This window comes from Elgaria multicarinata, chromosome 6 (genome assembly GCF_023053635.1).
Source record: "Elgaria multicarinata webbii isolate HBS135686 ecotype San Diego chromosome 6, rElgMul1.1.pri, whole genome shotgun sequence".
Classification (NCBI taxonomy): Eukaryota; Metazoa; Chordata; class Lepidosauria; order Squamata; family Anguidae; genus Elgaria; species Elgaria multicarinata.
The window spans coordinates 38,494,387-38,513,964 of record NC_086176.1 but is presented as its reverse complement, the minus strand read 5'-3'; the positions used below and the strand labels follow the sequence as shown (position 1 = coordinate 38,513,964).

General features: G+C 41.7%; 1 protein-coding gene across 1 annotated transcript in view; it reads right to left on the bottom strand.

Moving 5' to 3' along the window:
- Positions 1-19,578, bottom strand: part of MPDZ (multiple PDZ domain crumbs cell polarity complex component) — a 120,593-nt gene that overhangs the window by 36,789 nt on the left and 64,226 nt on the right. Inside the window, exons 20-26 of the mRNA XM_063129264.1 lie at positions 18,406-18,687; positions 16,675-16,798; positions 13,120-13,318; positions 9,395-9,436; positions 6,004-6,108; positions 4,237-4,329; positions 1,993-2,170 (exon numbers count right to left, since the gene is read on the bottom strand). Coding sequence (XP_062985334.1) covers positions 1,993-2,170; positions 4,237-4,329; positions 6,004-6,108; positions 9,395-9,436; positions 13,120-13,318; positions 16,675-16,798; positions 18,406-18,687 — 1,023 coding nt within the window. The remainder of the gene's footprint in view (positions 1-1,992; positions 2,171-4,236; positions 4,330-6,003; positions 6,109-9,394; positions 9,437-13,119; positions 13,319-16,674; positions 16,799-18,405; positions 18,688-19,578) is intronic.

Sequence of the window (19,578 nt, the reverse complement as noted above, 5' to 3'; positions counted from 1 at the left end):
ATATTATTTTCAATAATACATGCATTTTGTGTGCACGTTCTCTTAACGTAAGCATTTTTCTATGTATGGTTTGCTTGGAGAACTCTATTACAAAATTCAGAGATTTCAAAGCATAACTGTGTTTCAGTTCTAGTTTGAAAGCGTGAAATTAGTTAAGTTCATATTAAAATGGAAACTCAACCAATTTCTCCTTCATCCCTATAGAGTAGACCCACTGAAATCAATGAGACAACTTAGTTTTGACAAACATAAGTTCAATGGCTCTTCTCTAAATATGATTAAAACTGGATCCAAAAATGACCAAAAACTATAGCTAAAGAATTAAGCAACCAAACAATATTTTAGGTGTAATCTACCTAGTGCTCACCCATGACTATAACACTACACTTTGTAGCTTTTGCCCATACCTTCCGTTCGTGTGTTCATTCAGCCAGTCTTTGCATTATCAGCCCTAAAAAAACTATAGCTTAGGGTTTACATTTCAAAGGGAACTATTGGATTTAAATGCAAACCCAAAGCTATAGATTTTTTTAGGCCTGATAATGCAAAGACTGGCTGAATGAACACATGAACGGAAGGTATGGGCAAAAGCTACAAAGTGTAGTGTTATAGTCATGGGTGAGCACTAGGTAGATTTCTAGATATTTTGTACTTTAACTCCCAGAAGCCCCTGCCAGCATGGCCACTGGTCAGGAATGCTTGGTGGTTGAAATCCAAAACATCTAGAGATCTACGTTCCGCCCACCCCTGATATAAGTCACTGAGCTGTGAAAGAAACACCCTGGTTCATATTTCACCTCATCCATGAACAGATAGGCAAGTCACTATCTGTCTACTGCAATCCCTCTATTTGTAATGTGAGGATAATAATACTGGCCTATCTTGCAGGGCTGCTGTAGGATTTATTTATTATTGCATTTATATCCCACCTTTTTCCTCCAAGGAACCCAAGGCGGCGTACATAATCCTCCTCCTCTCCACTTTATCATCACAACAACAACCCAGTGAGGAGGGTTGTGCTGAGAGTCTGTGACTGGCCCAAAGTCACCCAGTGGGTTTCCATGGCTGAGTGGGGACTAGAACCCAGATCTCCCGACTCCCAGTCCGATGCTCTAGTCACTACACCACACTGGCTCTAAGTATTACTGAGCTAAATGTATCTGAAGCACTCTGAAAACTCAGAGCTCTATATACATTCAAAATATTATTAAGCCATAAGAGACTAAATCCAGCATATTTGAATGTACATGTACACTTTCAGGATGATTCATAATAGGTGAGCAATGCACTTCTGCATGAAAATCATAAATAATTCATCTTTCCAAATCAAGATTGTGTTTACATGCCTCACTGGATTGCTGCAAGCCTTAATTAACATATGTATAAAGTACATAAAGAAGAACACTTGTAAACTAAAGTACAGTGTTCTTTCCTTTCTTTCTTTTTTTAAGCGCGGCCGGCCGGGGGGGAAGATTAGGCAGGCTAATGTCTATCATTTCCTGAAAGGAGGCCTCCAATTGTGCAGTTACGTCGGACAAGAATCCAAAGACTGTTTTGGCATCTGCAGAAAATGAGGTTATAATGTTAGTGCTAGAAAGTTATTAATACTTTGGTCGCTAAGAAGCTGGAAGCCAAGATACAATGTGCTCTATGTTAGTTGCAATTTTAACATTAGAGGTCCCATAGGAAGAGTTACCTTCCCCTCTTTAGTTTTTATGGCTTGTCTGAAAATCAAACCATCCATTGTAAAGTCTGGAAAGAAGGGCGACCGCTTGAGAACTTGGGAAAGGAATGTTTGAGTTTGAAAACTTCCAGAAGTCAAAATAATGGAACTTGCAGGATACAAACCATGTATCCCAAAATATATTCAAATGCATCCATTAGACCTAAATCAGTCATGCCATGAACTGTTTTTGCAACATGCATTCTACTTCTGGCGAAAACATTTTTACAGTTTAAAGCCACATTTATAAATGAAAAGCAAAACGATACCTCCACTATTCTATCTCCTGTTTTTAATGTCCCGTTTTTGCCAGCAGGGCTGTCTTCCAGAATATGCTTGATAAAGATTCCTCTCATGACTTCACCGCTGCTCAGACGGCTTCCCATTCCCCGTCCACCAACAATGCTGATTCCCAGGGACTTGCTAGGCTCTCTCCAGAGCTCAACCCTATAACGACAAATACATAAACAATAAACCACTTCTCTAACACAAGCCTGCAACTTTTACAAACTCGTGTCAGGTTGTCTGAATTTAGGTCTGAAACGAGGTTTTTGTGAGTTACAATTTTTATGTAAAAATGTTCAGTTTCAGTCTATTTTTCACTGAAGAGGAATGCAAATTACAAAAAGTTAAAATAGTTCATCCGAACAGTCTTGAAACGAGTCAGCAAGGAAAGCCTGAAAGGGCTAGGTTGGTTTTGGGGTGTTTTTTTTACAGTCATGAAACTGAAATTAGATGGACATGAATGATGCAAATTTATTAGTATTTTTAAAAACAATGTCCCTTCCTCCTGCCCCTCCCCGCCCACAGATGTTTAAAATGAAATCTATGGCATGTCAGAGCCTTGCTCCTGAGACATACTTCACTTTTAGCAGCAGCTCACTCCAGCAAATCCCCAACTATATTTTTTTAGCAATTTAGCACAAGTCCTGCCCGTAAGGAAACTCTGGGGGGAGGGGCATGGACGACAGCACTAGCAGCAGTTTCTCAACTGCCAATTCTTAGGCCAACTACTACACTGCTCTTCAAAGCCACACCCTGGAAAACTTTTAACAAGTGGGTCAAATCAGAACCACAGTCTTGACATATGATGGATCATTCATTTCACTAGTCATTGGCAGTTTGTAGTGGTTTCACTACGACAGCACCACATAAAAATAACTGTGACTTGGCGCTCAGTCACACTCCCTGAGAGGCCGACGTAGCCAGCCTTCCTGTCACAAACCATTTGAGGCTGTCCAAGTGTAAATAAGACAAAACAGGCACTGATGATTTGGGGAACTGTGATCATTAACAACGTGGGTCAGAGACGGTAGATCAAAGGGAAAAAAGGAACATCTACTCAGGCTCACAGTATGCTTTTAAGGTCTTTCATACAAAATTCCATGGAATCAAAAGACCATGATAAAGAGAGCATGCATTAACTTACTACACTGCTAATCATAGTTACTGGTTCATAGATCCACTGTACTGCCATGAAAGCAACCCAGTGCAGGGACACACAGACACCTGCATTGCACTGCTTAACACTTATTAGAAGGGGGACAGACTGTCATCTCCTGTCACAATGAAGATGCACAGAAAAGTGGATCTGAAAAGAGACACAAAAGGTAACTTAACAGTCTACCCTGACAATAATTCCAAGTTCCTTAATCTGTCCTGCCCTACTGTTTGAGAGCTTTTAGGTAGGTTATACAATCACAGGAATCAAGTCGTGCAAGTAAAAGTCCACAAGGTTGATTGCTTCCCCAGAAACAAAAACAACAAAAAACCTCCTTGCATGTAAAAAAAACTATGCATGTGAAAAAACAGTGTGTAGCTGTTGTTTTCTGTTTCCTGAAGTTGCTGATGTAATGGACATTGTTATTTTCTTGTTATGAAAATACAACTACTGTAAATTTACTGCTGATGTTTGGCGTCCTTATTTTTCTCTACGCTTAAACCTCGTTTCCTGACATAGAAGTAAGAGAAAGCTGCAAACTCGAACAAGAATGGACTAAGCCTAACATTGTCTCTAGCATGCTGTTTTTCTATGTGCAGGATGTTATTTTTCATAGGAGAGTATTCCAACATGCAATACCCTCCCCATGCAATCTAGAGTGGTACAGTCCAGGAAAGGCTTTTCCATTTGACTTTGTTAATTGTATAAGCTGGTTCTTTGGCTCTATAAAGCTGTTGCAAATTCTGCTCTTTTTAAACTTTGCCCCTCAGAATATGAATTGTTTTCAGGTATTCCTCCCTTCCTTAAATTTATATACCTCCCAACCGGCAGATTAGCCCTCAGAGCTAATTACAATAAAAAAAAATATAACAACCCCAAAACAATAAAATAACAAACCGAAAATAAATGCAGCAATGACAATATTAAAATATTGATAATAATAATCTAATTTATATTACTTTCTAGTTATCCAATTGATCTGCATATGTCACATACCATTAAAATTAAGGAAACTGGCAATGCATGTTTAATTCCAATAGACCAGAGGGTTATGGGAGTAGCAAGAACATACCTTCTTGGTTGGTTCCAGTTATTGTAGCCAGCATTCTGAAGTTCACTTTCTTCTCCTTCCCCTTCTTCACGTTCTGGTAGTTCTGGAATTTCTCTGCTATTAACAAAGCAGATATGGCTTGAGATCTAGCAATATACCAGTAAGCTGAGTGTTGAATGATAATGAAATTGTCAATATGCATTTGCATACTATCTTGTCCAACTGATATCATTTAAGAAATATTGTAATCTACAGTATACTGGCTAGGACCCAATGCCAGCCCAGTACAGGGGCAGAAAGCATTTCCACATGTATATGGAAAAAATAAGGGAAGTGATATTCCTTTCAAATGGCAGACTATTGGTGCTACTCAAGAAAGCAAAAGATCTGAGTAGGAAGATTTTTCGAGGCTATGAAGGATTGAAACTCAAAAGTGAGAGCTGAAAAGTCCAAATGCACATGTGGAACACCACCCAAAGTCTTTCGACCTTTGCCAGTCTACAAGGAAATAGAACATTTCCTTTTAGGAAAATGGGAAGGAGCTAGTTAAAACAGCAGTTACTTTCTTTTAGGAGAGATTTCCTTGGTGAAGGGTCAGACCTACTACTCCGATATGGAAACTCATCTGAGAAACGTCAGTAGTCATAAAAGCTTGAAATGACCTTTCTTAAGAATCTGAGCCTGTGTGAAAATGAGAATTTTGGCATACTCATCACCTGAGTTTCAGGTTAAACCATCTTCAGTAAAAGGATTTGTGGCAGTGCTCCATGAACTGCAGCACTCTGCTCAACCTCCCCTGCACATGTTCAGTCAACATGTAAAGGGGAACAGGATCCTGCTGGCTGACCCCATCCCCAAAACCTTTGCCTACTGTACATAGGTAGGGCCTGTACGTGATTATGCCAGAGACCTTGATCCTCGTATGGGCTGTTCTCAGCTGCGGCAAAATGCACAAAAGTTATCAGGTACATCCAAATCAGGGGCTATCTGGCATGAGCTCCCAGTCTCTATATGTTCATTAAACACTCGGGATAAAGTGAAAAGAGGACTTATTGCTATTCAGCATTACGTTAGGCTTAATATCGAGTCACCATAAAGGAGAACAATAATGTAAAGATGTTCAGAATGAAAAACTGGTCAATGATGCTTTGGATCTTGAGATCTTTCGCCATCATCTCTGGCAATTATACCATCTTGCTTCTACCATAACTACGTGTGTGAGGAGAATACAAAAAAAGTATTCTTTAACAATTACCTTGGTAAGTTCCCACAGGAAGACTTAATTTACCCTCCATGTGTCTGCTAGGCTAAGAAGTTTCTCATTTGGAATGAGTGTGGAATTTGATTATTCCAACAAGAATTACTGGATATCTGTTGGGCCACTTGCGCTCACAGCAGTATGCTAAATGTCAGCGCACATTATATGTAATGCAGGAGGTTAGACATCAGCGCAGCAGTGGCTGCCACATTGGAGACACTCATGAGCCTTGAGACTTACAATGCTATGTACTTAAACAAATTAACTATGTTTACTTGCCTCAGGAAAGCATAAACTATAAAGCATCCTAGAAACTATAAACATGGGAACCATTGGCTGGAAAGTACAGGAACTATATAGTGGCTAACTTGGGTATTTCTTTGTCTTTAATCTTTTTTAAAAAAATTACATATGCTTGTCTAGAGAAAACAAATACACCTGGCAGTTTGCTATCTCCTTCTAATTATAATGAACACATATGTGGACAAAGTTAAAGGAAAGAGGGTTCCGTTGGTAAAAATAACAATTACCTCACAGCATGCGAAGGGAAAACATCTAATGGCATTGTTCCTTCTGGCTGCTGCCCTAAAGTGGCCTGGTACTCTTCTAATTGCTCTGCTGGCACGTAGCTAATGCTGCAACAAAAAACATGAAAAGAAAATTAAGATGTTGCAGGTGTCTGGAGAATGGTTCCATAACGAGCTGCTGAGATTTTAAGGTTGCAATCCACAAACTAGTTCAGCCAAAGTACTTGGTTCTTAAGCCAAACAGGCATCCTTTGAATTCAGTGGGAACGCGACAACTCCAAAGAATATAACACCAAGAAAAGGGGCTTAACTGAGAACTTTTTGTTATAAGTCAGCCTATACATACTGAAAATAAATATGGTATTATATCATACTGTATTATATGCTGGGTGCTATGAATTAGCGAAGATACCAAAAAAATAGTTGTAATTAGAGGGGGTAATTAAACACAGCACGGGTCTAGTTTACTTGAAGGAGCTTCTTGACTCTGGCTTGTATTCTACAAGGCACCTAATTTTTGCTGATCCCACCTACCTACTGAAACCCCCTCCCTATGCCCCCACAAAACCTGCTCCTGGGGGTTGAAGGAACTTCTGGAAGTATGGGATATTGCACAGAGTAAAGTAACTGATGCCTTCCCTTGTGCACTTCCTATGAGTGCAAAGTCACCATGGGATACAACCTCTGTGGTTTTATATTGGCTGAGGTGTCTTTGCTCTGGGTGCCACTTTTTGTGCTCTTCAAGATTAGATTGTTTTGTACCCAAAGTGGAACTTCCTCAGCGGTGGCACTGCAACTGTGGAAGAGCCTTTCCAAAGAAGCTCATCAGCACACCCGTACTTTTCTCTTGCTCAGTTGCCAGATTAAAACCTTCCTGCAGTGTCGGATCCAGGGATTTGGGGGTGGTTGGTCAAGACACCCTCAATGGGCCTTCTCCCTCAGTGAATCGATCTTCTCATTGCCATTGTCACCAGCTACTGTTGCTTCTCCTCCTCCTCCTCTTTCTCAGCATTGCTCCCACTGGGTTGCTTGATAGGCAGAAAGCCGGTGAGCAAGCAGGCTCCTCCTTCTCGCCCCCACCATTGTCTGGGATAGAGGAAGAAGAAGGCGAACGAACAGGTTACAGTGGTGAAGAGGAGGAGAAACTCCAGGGGTTCCCATGGTGAAGAGAAGCACCTTGCTGAGGTGTGGGCCCTCAACAGGTGCCCAATCATGCCTGTCCTTGATGCCGTCCCTGCCTTCCTGCTTCCTAATACTTTTAACAGTTAATGCCGCTGGGTTTCTCCTCTGATTTTTATGCTTCAAAATATTTTAATTGGATTTATTGTTCTTTTATTCTTTGTACATCACCTCAAGTGCTTCAGAAAGACATTACATTAGGTGAAAAATTAATAATAAAACCAAAGTCCTTATGTTTCACTACTCTGCCCCATTGTAAACCAACTGTAGATGCATCAACTTAGCCAGGATGGAATTACCCGCACCATTTGTAGACATCAATTTGGCTAAAATGCCATCTCATTGTTGTGACGGTTATTCCCTTAAATGGTTCATTTTAAAAAGAGAAAGAAGCAATAGTGGTTAGCATGATAAGAGAAATGGTGATATATATATGGAGATTATAGAATCCTTTGAAAACATCAAATGTGACACAAAACAAAACAAAATTGCAGCTAGAAGAAAAATTAAGGAAAATATGATTAAAAAGGAGAGATAAATGAAAATAGCAAAAGAATGATAAATACTCATTTAACCAGACATCCCCGCCACAAATTGTACTCTGGTAGCCAAATATTAGAAGCCGATATTATTAGAAACACAACTTCTAAATCATTGGCTTAGATGGAAAATAACAGCAGAACTAGGCAGCTGTTCAGAATTGCACAGCATTTGCTATTGGTTGAAAGAGAATTTAGGAAGAAGGATCCAGTAAAATGAGGGATGGCTCACAAGCCTCTAGCTTTTAGATTTGAAGTCAGCTGCCACAACAGACTTCAAATCTAAAGCTGTAAAGGACTAAAATGATTGTATGTTGGCTCTGCACTCAGAAAGCAGCAAAGTAAAGACTGATTCATATCCTGCACCAAATGAAGTCAGAAGACAGAGGTGTAAATGTGATGCAGCATGCAATACAAATGGAAATAAATTGCATGCTTGATACAACAGCCATACAAGAAACCTTTTGAACATACTATGAAAGGAAACATACCAAATAAAGAAAGCTGTGATTACATTCAGGACAAATTACAATACAGTCAACAGGCTCAAAAACTAAATCGATTCATTTGGTTACATGGTGGAGAAAAGTAAAACATTAATGTCACAGAAAATATGACAGTGAGATTAATCCAGATATCAGTACATCCATGATTGTATCAGTGAATTACCATCGTGGCAAAGAATATTCTGGGTAGATGATATCACTTAAATGTATCCCAAAAGAGTGGAACACAGGTATCTTTGCTATTTTGGCAATACACAGATGTACGCATTGCCAAAAAGCTGTACTATGAAAGAAGACTGAATACATTAATGCAGTGATTTCTGAACTGTGAGATGAAGCACACCATGTGCCACGTCAAGAGCTGAAGTGTTCCTTGAAAACTTAAGCCGCTATGTTGCATGTCTCCACCACTATGCGTCTATCAGAGTGGGAAAGGCCCATGAACATTGACTCCCTGTTTATGTGCAAATACATATACACTGTGCCATCACTAAAAGGAAAGATGTACTGAGAATCCCAGATGTCACTTTTTTACAGCTGACTAGAAAAGTATCGCTATTGTCCAGAAAATCCTGTATCTGAACCCTAACTAGACAAAGTGGAAGGCAGAATGCAGAAACCAAATGGTAGTATTAGCTGGGCTACCTGGCATTTGGAAAGGGGATACCTTTCCCCCCTCATGGGACACCAGGTGCTTTGCACTGGGTTCCCAGGCAGTCTGCCATCCAGGCACTGACCAGTGCCCAGAAGTGCTTGGCTTCAGCAAAGTGGCTGTATCGTGTGACCTCAGACTATGTCCCAGGATGTTTGACACTGATTAATTTGTCTGAGAAAGGACATCATGTAAACAATCAAACCAGAGCTCATAAATCCACCTTTCCCCTTTTAAGACAAATCCCCCTAACAATAATTTAAGAACTGCTATTTTCGTTAAATGCCTCCGAAACACTATCTATATTTTGCAATGTTTAACTTAATTGGTTATTAATCAGCTAATCAACCTTAGTAATAGACTTTAATGGGATGAACGCATCTGTGTGTCTGTGTATAGAGTACAGTACCTATATCTGGATATATCCCAGCTACTTTAGAGGTTATGAAAGCATGGATGATTTAACAGACAAGTTGGAACATAGAGCTGTAATGAGCTTTTGAATCACCAATACTCACACATAAAAGGGGGCCTGATCATCAGCAGGTGCTGGAGAAGATCTAGAATGTGAAGCATACGACGCAGCATCTTTTTACAATAGTATTAACAAATGTCAGTGACTTGTGCTGAATGCGAGATGCATCCACACATAGTTAAAAGTGAGCACTCCTATTTTCTTTCCTCTCCCCCCCTCTCCATCCACCTCTATTCTATCCACACCTCCCATCAGAAAGCATCTGCTCTTTACTGGAGTGTATAGCGGTGATTATTAACAAGCATGAAAAATGGAACTGCAATCAATCTTTTATTCCTTGATCAGAGATTCATCTCCACACGTTCGGTTGAGGCAGGTGAATTCTGAATCAGCTCAGTAATTATCTGGCAGATGTTACAGGCAGCTGTTACAACTGCTGCTAAAAGCAAAACCCTAGACATTATTACAGAAATGTAAGGTGGAATGAGAAGTGAAGCCCACACATTCTGGTGAGGCCACACATCTGCTTTTCTGCTTAGGAAAAAAAAACCCTGCATATGTTTGTGCGTGGAGATAGATAGATAGATAGATAGATAGATAGATAGATAGATAGATAGGACACATGCACATACACTTGGAACTGAAAATCTGCTCTGCTCTTGAATCTATAGGTTACACCTCTAAGGGCACTTACTGGAGTAAGCTATGCTGAACTCAGTGAGTCTTAAATGAGAGCTCTGGAAGGAATGTTTGTTTATATAAGGCCCGGTTAACTTAAGACACAATATATATGGAATTTAAGCCATTAGCAATGACAATGCTGATTTAACAACTATAGATCACACCACTTTATTGTAAATGAATGGCAATTCATACATTACATCAAAAGTCCTTTAAAAATATCTCCTAATATGTACTAAAAAATAATATAGCTTTTGAAAAAATATCTTTACAGATAAGTAGGTAGCAAGCTATTTTGATTAACTATATCTTATTTCTATACTTAAACAGGCAGCCCTGCCCTTTGCTTCATCAGAAAGAGTGAAATACAAATTTAAATAAATGAGATAGTGCTTTCTTGATATTTGTCAAAGATGTACTGAGAGTTATACTTTATAACATCATTCTTCTGTCTTAATGTCATGTGTCATAGTTTCTGTAGTTAGCCACTTTTCCACTGGTGAAATATTCCTCAAAGAAAAGAATTTGTGGTAAGGAAAGTTCAAACATTACTTCTAAAAAATTCCAACAGGTTTTCTAATTTATCTTCCTGAACTGATGTTTTCAGCTGTGAGAGACGCAAAATCCTGTGTCCACCCTACAGAGAACAAGGTGAAGAGCCTCCAGCCACATGCTAGGCACAGGACCGTAAGGTATGTCTTTCCACTTTGTGCAACTCAGGTTCCATGGGGACACACCTGGAGGCTGTCTTGATGTCTTCTTTGCCCTGGGGTGGCTCCAAATCTGTGTGGCATCAGTTAGATGACGCAGCTGCAGATTCGAAGCCACCCTGGGGCAAAGAGCTGAAGATGTGTTGGCTGAAAGGTCGGGGACTTGGGCAGCCCGACTTTTCCACTGGTCTGTCCTCACTCAGGAGCCGCTCCGAGGGCATTCTCGGTGGATAGTGACCCGATTGGTCACCCTCTGTCAGAGCAGGGGGATGGCCGGTAAGCGGAATGGCTACCAGAACACCCTGCACTGCCTTGCCATGGGGAGAAGACAAATAAATTATTTTCTTCCCCCCGATCTGCCTCCTCCTCGCCCTAAGTCTTTTCTTGTATCAGGGAGGGATGGGTAGGAGGCAGATGACCACTGTAAAGCCTGCACTTGCTCCTTGGCGTGGGGATTATCTGGTGCAACCCCGCAGGAGCAAAAGTATGGGTTTGGGGGGAACACGGCGCCAACTCGTGCCGTGAAGATAGCCCACACACCCCCAGTTATATCAATGCTGTCATACCGCCAGCAGAAGGGAACTGCTGAAGGAAGTAATTTCCCCCTTTCCCACTGCAAACCTCCCAATTCTGCTCCAGACGCTTAGGAAACCCTCTGGAGCAGATCTGGGGCACACGTGGGGAACTACACAGGACAGCACGGAACTCCTGTCACGAGAGCTGAAGGTGCTGCTATGCGAGTGGACTTCCGCTCACAGAAGGATTGGATCCAACCCTCTAGGTTTGCCAGGAGCAGGAGTAAGCTGCGTATGCTAGAAGGCCTGGGACACCTGCTTCCTAATGGGAAGGAACAGAAACCAGAAAGTGGAGCACTGTTCTCCATCCAGTGAGGGCAGCCCTTACCTCCCTTACTGCCATCACTAACTGGCAAGAGAAGACAAGGAACAGGAAAGAGTTCGTTTAAGCAATGCCTTCCTCCACGCCTTGTTACTTGCTGCTCTCTCTATTCTGTGCAAAAGGGTATGATTGCCCCCATAGTGGATAAAGATTCTGATTTTCCATCTGAAGCCATTGCAAACATATATTCTTGACTGATTATTAAGTACAGATGACTGAGAGCAAACAGAGGCTCAACTCATCAGTGCACCAGCAGCTCTACGCACCCTTCACAGCATAATGGCTACTGGGGTAAAAGAACTCATCATCCAAATCCTTCTGGAGAGCATCAGGGGAGGGGGGGAGCTATAAAGCAGGGGTGGGGAAACTCAGACCTGGCGGCCAAATCCGACCTTTCTCTGGGGTTCCCAAGATGGCTACTCTGCCTTTCCCAGGGCTCACCCCCTTTCCTCAAACCCGCAATCGTTTGGTGGTTTCCTAGATTTTGAGCAGTTCCCCCTGCCCCCAATTCTAAAAGGTTGAAATGGCTCTCCTTAGGCTTAGGTACCGGCAGCAAGAGCTTTAAGCTACAATAGGCTTATTTTCATAGAATAATAGAATAGTAAAGTTGAAAGGGGCCTACAAGGCCATCGAGTCCAACGCCCTGCTCATTTGCAGGAATCTACTTTAAAGCATACCTGACAGATAGCTGACCAGCTGCCTCTTGAATGCCTCTAGTGTGGGAGAGGCCACGACTTCTCTAGGTAATTGGTTCCATTGTTGTACTGCCCTAACTGTCAGGAAGTTTTTCCTGATGTCCAGCCGGAATCTGGCTTCCTGTAACTTGAGCCCGTTATTCCGTGTCCTGCACTCTAGCCCTCCTCTGTGGGACAACCTTTCAAGTATTTGAAGAGTGCTATCATGTCTCCCCTCAATCTTCTCTTCTCCAGACTAAACATGCCTAGTTCTTTCAGTCTCTCTTATGCTACAACAGGCTTATTTTTTTATTATTATTTTTCCGCCCCCTTTGCCTTCAGCCCTGCCCACCACTGGAATGGCAGCCCCCAAGAGTCCTCAGGCTGAAAGAGGTTTCCCAGCCCTGCTCTAAAGCATGCACACAGAAAGCCGCTTCCTTCACTAAAGCGAATGGGATAGGCAAATTCAATTCTGTACACTGGTGTCCCTCAGGCTGCAACAAAAGACTGGACTGGAGTATCAAGCTGAGCTGACAAATTAAACTCCAATCCTTGAATGCTCCTTAGAATTGATAGTTTGCTTTGGAACCAACAGCTTAGCTTTTCTATTAGATTCACATAGGCAATTTCAATTTGTTCTATCCATTTAAAGCCCTGCTTTTGATGCTTAACTTCTGAAGGTAGTGAATTAAAAAATAGATCTGGAATGCAGCATCCTTTGTTTCATCATCATCATCATCATAACCACAACCACCCTCCATGCAATGTTCTTCAACATCAACCAATTTGTATTTGATTCTACATACTTTATATCTGGTCCAATAAGAGAATGTCTCCTCAACATGGCTCGTGCCTGCGCATTGGTTAAATTAGTGGTCGGTTCTTCGTTAATAGATAGTATACAGTCCCCTACACCAATTCGTCCATCACGACTTATGGAACCGCCATGGATAATGCTGCGGACTATCATTCCTGAACCATCTTTATTGGAACTTACTGTCATCCCTTAAAGAAAAAATAAAGGAGATTAGTTTGCAACAACTATAACAGGAAATTTGGTAACAAACTCTGTCCATGGGCCTATGCAGAACCAAATTTAACTCAGGTTTTATGCATATTTTTCTACCAATATAGTCACACTGTCAAGGTATGCTTCTGCAGAGGCAAATACCTCATAAGCAGCTCAAACATAAAAGTTGGTATTATATGGATAAAGTAGTTATGACAGCTTCAATCCAAGCAATATATTGATATTTACATTTCTCCAGAGATGGGAGCATAGCCATGACTTCCCTACTTCTTGGAAGCTGTCCAAAATGAAGGTTAAAATCCTTCTCCGAACTTGGGTTTCTTGGGTATTATACTGCGACGTTGAGAAAGGACTACTTCTACACCACACTCAAAAGCTCCACCAAGCAAAATGGGGCTTACTCCCAGGTAAAAGGGTATAGGATTGCAACCTTAATGGGTTATTATTAGGGGGACTAGACAGTCTTATGAGGATTTAGTCACTTTCAAGGCTGTGACAACAGAAAACTATACTTACTAGATGTAACTACTAAGACTTAATTTAGGTTTGAGATTACTGACCTACTGAGATCTGAGGCCATATTGTGGCAAAAACATGCTCTGAATGGAAGAAATGCCATCCAGTTAACAAGAAAGAAAAGAAAAATGTTCAATTTCTTTCCACTACCTTGACAGAAAAATACTCCTAAGAGCCAGAACTACGTTCTGATTGTGAGAATAAAATTTGCAGACAATCCTCACTGTGTCTTGCCTTTATATTGAACAAGCAACTGTTGTATGGTTCCTCAGAGGAACCTGGGTTAGACCCTTTCCCTCTTTTTCAGACAAATACAGGATCTCTGGGGAATCACTAAACAAATGTGGTGCCAGGTTGGAGGTTTGAGAGGTACAAGGCTGACCTCTTGCCACATCGCTGGGGTCAAGAGATGCATCTGCTGATTGGGCTGATGATCATGATTTTATAGGGAATCAAGTTGAAGCTCTGCATCCCCCAACCGGAGTGCTCACTAACGGGCTTTTCCCCCTCTTGTTTTTTAATCTCTATGTTGTGGTGATGAAGACTCTAGAGGAACCCCCTGGACAGCCATCTGTCAGGTATGCTATAAGGTAGATTCCTGCAATGAACAGGGGGTTGGACTCGATGGCCTTATAGGCCCCTTCCAACTCTACTATTCTATGATTCCATGTATCTTGCCTTTCGGAGCATTGCACCTCAATTTGTTTCTCTCCCAGACTCCTAGTGAATTCCTGCCTAATGATCAACTTAATAGAACCAAGAACCTGCTCATTTATGGCAGTCAGCTGTTGAACTCTAGTCCCATCACAGACAAGGAAGCCCTACAAGACCCATGTGAGATGTTGTCACTGTGGCTGTTCTGTTTGAAGTTGGTACGGTGATCTGTATGAACCTGCTCTAAGCGATGCGTCACTCCCGTGGCTTCTGGAAAAACCCTGAGGGTAGATTGATCTGTCTGGGTTGGGCACGACTGAGCACTGACAGTGACTTTGCTCAGCCATGCTAGGGCGTTGGTAAGTGGTTGCATCTTCAAAGTGCCCTATAAAGCCTGCTTTGGTGGAGGTTTGGGCAAGCCACAAAGAACTTTGCTTCCTGACCCTTATGTGGGTCATCAGTTTCTCCTATTTTGTAGGCTTGCTCTCCTTCCTGCAAGCTGGGGACATCACCAAGGACAGGGAGTGGAGGAAAAGAGACAGACTACAAAGACTTAAAAAAAAGAGAAGACTCAGAAAAGGAGAAAGAACTGAGGTGATCCAGATGTATGGAACCTTCTGCCTGTCGATGTCACACAGGCATCAACATTGTTTTGTTTTTGGCACTTGCTAAAGACATTTTTAATTCAACAACCCATGGTTTTATTGGCACAATCTGATTTTAAAGGTTTTAATTTGGCATTTATATCAATTTTTAAAATTTGGTATTTCGATTATTTTTTTCCACCCCCTAAATACTGTTATTGTATTTTACTGTATGTAGAGCGGTATATAAATTGGGTAAACAAATAAGTCCAGAAAAGATATGTGGAGAGAAGAAATCAGTATTTAAATAAAAAGTGTAAAGGCCTAGAATTGCTGTGTGAAGGAAGAAGACCCACAGGCTCTGTCCTAGACAAAGGCATGGATCAAACTGAAAGGGAAGAGCCATGCACATGAGAACCAAGGTAACAAATCTTGGCCCATGATCCTTGGGCTGGGGGGAAGGGACATAATCAATTCTGCTGCCTACTCATACCAGACAGGGAGGGGCATAATTTCTTCAATATGGACTACATTTTTGCGAATGTAGAAGATCCAGACTGCCCACCAAGTGCCCAGAGTCTTGAGGACTACTTCAAGAGAACATATGAAGATGCTTAACACTAAGTCTAGCCTAGTACTATCTGATCCAGTCTTCCCCAACCTGTCACCTTCCAGATGTGCTGCACAACAACTCCCATCATCCTAGCCAATGACCATACAGGCTGGAAGTTGTAGTCCATTTGGAGGATATCAGGTTGGAGAACATAAGAAGAGCCATGCTGGATCAGACCATGGGTCCATCTACTCTAGCATTCTGTCACACAGTGGCCAACCAGCTGTCGACCAGGAATCCACAAGCAGGACATGGTGCAACAGCACCCTCCCATCCATGTTCCCCAGCATCTGGTGTATATCAGCTTACTGCCTCTGATACTGGAGGTAGCACATAGCCATCAGGACTAGTAGCCATTGATAGCCTTCTCTTCTAGGAATTTAGCCAAACCCTTTTAAAGCCATCCAAATTGGTGGCCATCACCACACCATATTATAGCGAATTCCATAGTTTAACTATGCACTATGTGAAGAAGTACTTCTTTTTATCTTTCCTTAATCTCCTACCAATCAGCTTCATGGGATGACCCCAGGTTCTAGTATTATGGGAGAGGGAGAAAAACGCCTCCTTCTCCACATTCTCCACACCTTGCATACTTCTGTACACCTCTATCATGTCTCCCCTTAGCCTCCTTTTTTCCAAGCTGTTCGAGTCTGACACTCTTGGGAGTGTCAGGCAGTATTCTTTCGCAACCCTGCTACCTGAGATCCTGCAGAGATCCGCCATGAGTGTTATTTTTCTTGGTAGAAAAGCAGGGTATAAATCAAATAAATATTGTTTTCTTTAAAAATAAAAAAAGATTTGCTTCCTTCACTAAAATCACACAAGCTGGGGCAGCATAACAAAACTTGCTTTTCAACTGAAACAACATAAGGCTTGCTATTACGTAGCTGTCTTTGGGGAGCAACAAGGCAGAAATGAGAACAACAGAAAAGAGTGCGTAGAGTCAAATTAGATACGTTACCTAAACTTGAATTGCCTTTTGCAATAGTAATATTCTTCTCAAATTTGTTTTTGTTTGTATTTAGGCTTGTGGAACACCTCCCAGCATGGGTTAGGCTATTATTTTCCATCAAGAATATTTGATCCTGATAAAAAGAAAAAGAGTGTCAGTTCAGAGCGGCAAGTATCTGGAAAACATTGGATTCTGCGAGATTTACAAATTACAGATGGCTCCCAATCTGCTAGGCATTCCTGTATTAAGAAAATGTGTATTTCTAATTTGCTTACAAAACTCTTGTTTCTCTTTAAGTTAATCATACTGAGCTAAAGGGGGAAAATTAAGTAACATGGTGTTTTACTGCTCAAACATCAGCATGCACACAACTTTCACTGCAGCAAGGCAATTAGGTTCTCCTACACAGCAGCCAGCAGCAGAGTAGGTGGAATATGGCCTTAGCTAGACCTACCTCATAGTCCGCAACGGAGGAGGGGACATCTCGTGTTGTGATTAACGCGAGATCCCTCCTCAGTTTACACGTGAGGCGCGACAACCTCAGGAGGAGAGGTGTCGCGGCCGCCATTTTTTTTTAAAGAGGAAGGAGCACACGAATGCTCGTGTGCTAAAAGTAAGGTTTTGGTTTTTTAATTTTAATTACTTTTCCCGCTCCCCCCAACCTACCCCCAATGGGCACAGCGCTCCTGAGGAGCCCTGCAACCCGTGCAAGGAGCCAGGTCAAACCGCAGCAACAGGCTACACGTTCCGTGGTCTCGGGCTCAGCCGGGACTGCTAAAAAAGCGGGCCCAAAGGGGAGGGCGAGATCCCGGAGGAAGGGAGGGATCATCTTTCCCTGATCCCGGGATCCCCTGTGTGTCATATGGACACACAGGGACGATCTCGGGATTTCGCCCCGGGATTTCACCCAGTCTTGCTAAGGCCTATATGTCTGACTCCATGCCATTGTTTTGGCCAGGGGTGTCAAACCTCAGGCCAATGGGCCAAATCCAGCTATCAGGGTCCCACAGATGGCCATATCCACTTCCTCTGGTCCCACCCCCTTTCCCCTGACCAACTTTGGGTTTCCCAACTTTGATATGCTTTTGCCTCATTTAAAAAGGTTGAGATGCTTTTCCTAAGGATTACTTACTGACTGTAAGAGATTTAAGCCAGAATACAGTGGCATTTTTAAAATGTTGGCCCCTCTCCCTTTTCTCTTTGGCCATAGAAATGCAGCCCCCTAGGGCTTCTTTAAAAATGAACTTGGTCCTCAGATTGAAAGATGTTGACACCCGTGTTTTAAGCTCACCCATCTGCTCTGTCCAGGTATGCAACGAACTCCTACAGCTTGCTGCATATTGCAGGTCAGCTTGACCTCCAAGAATGAAAGATACCTTTGTATCCACGTGCCTAGAACAGCAACCCTTCACTTCGGATCTTTCTGCAAAGTCAGCTCCGATTTACCAGCTTTGCTGGATAGTAAGTTGGAGATGCTACGTTGACAGCCATAGCGCAGTCCTCTGAAATAGGTCTACGCAACAAGCTGAGTGACATTTGCAATCTATACAACCAACCACCCTCTTCAGTTCCATTCGATTTCGTCCTACTACTAAAAGATCAGGAAGAGACAGTTGAGAGGTACCACACTGATGGCCAGGAGCATACTGTTATTCCACATTTCATTCAATAGGGCTAAAGATCTCGTGATCACTGAACAGAATGGCATCAGTTCACAAAGATATACAATGAAATCCTTACTTTCCCAGTAGAATCAGGTGGCAATCTGGAAGTTAAGTTTGCATTGTGTGTGACTTCGGCTGTTACCCGAGACTCTCCACAAATGCTTGTGGTTTCATGCTCAACTTGTTTCTTAGGAGAGTGTGTTGATGGGTTCACAAGAAAAGATCGAGCAGGCAGTTCCACACAAACCTCTGCAGTAGATTTGCTCTCCGTTCCTCTCTGCATTAGATCCGTGGTGTACAGGTTTTGGTCTGATAATCGGTAACTAACTGAGGCATTTGAACTGTCTTTGCAATTAGTCTATCAAACAAAACAAAAAGAATTACAAAACCTTACATGCTATTTTTATTTTTAAAACATGAAAATTATTTTTCAAATGTTAAATATATTTTATTTCTGTTTTTGTAAGTAGCTAGAATGCTTCTTAAATAATCAGGGTTATTGAATTTATTAAAGTAAACAACAACACCTGGCTGAGATCAGAGTAGCGCATTATAACGTCTTCACTGATCTTGGGCTCATCTACACCAAGCAGGATATTCCACTATGAAAGTGGTATATAAAAGGCAGGAGCCACACTACTGCCTTATAGCGGTATTGGTGCACTGACAACTGTTGGGGCCCATGACATATCTACACCAAGCAGGATATTGCTCTATAAAAGTGGTATGAAAGCGGTATATGGGATGCGTCAATGGGCTCCAACCGTTGTCAGTGCACTTCAATACCGCTATAAAGCAGTAGTGTGGCTCCTGCCTTTTATATACTGCTTTAATACTGCTTTCATAGTGCAATATCCTGCTTGGTGTAGATGAGCCCATAGTAACTATTGCACTGGCAACAATAGTTCATGCAAAGTATTCCCTTTGTCCCAGCACCAACCAAGAATTCTATTACAAGAAGCTAAAAAGTATCAATCATTATGCTTTGTATGTGAATGCTTTTCGGCTGTTAAGCCGGGTAAGTATACAAAGAAACCTACAAGAAGTTCAAATATTAATGTTTTATTCCTAATAACATATTCATTTTTATTGAAATAGATCATACATGTGTGGGTCAGGTTTATCCCAAGTAATATGTTTAGAATGTGAGTTTTTAAGATATGTTTGAGGCAGTACATTCTTCTTTTCAAAAGCCGTTACATAGACACTGCTTCTATTTGCTTGAAAGCAGTACAAAGGCAAATTGTGG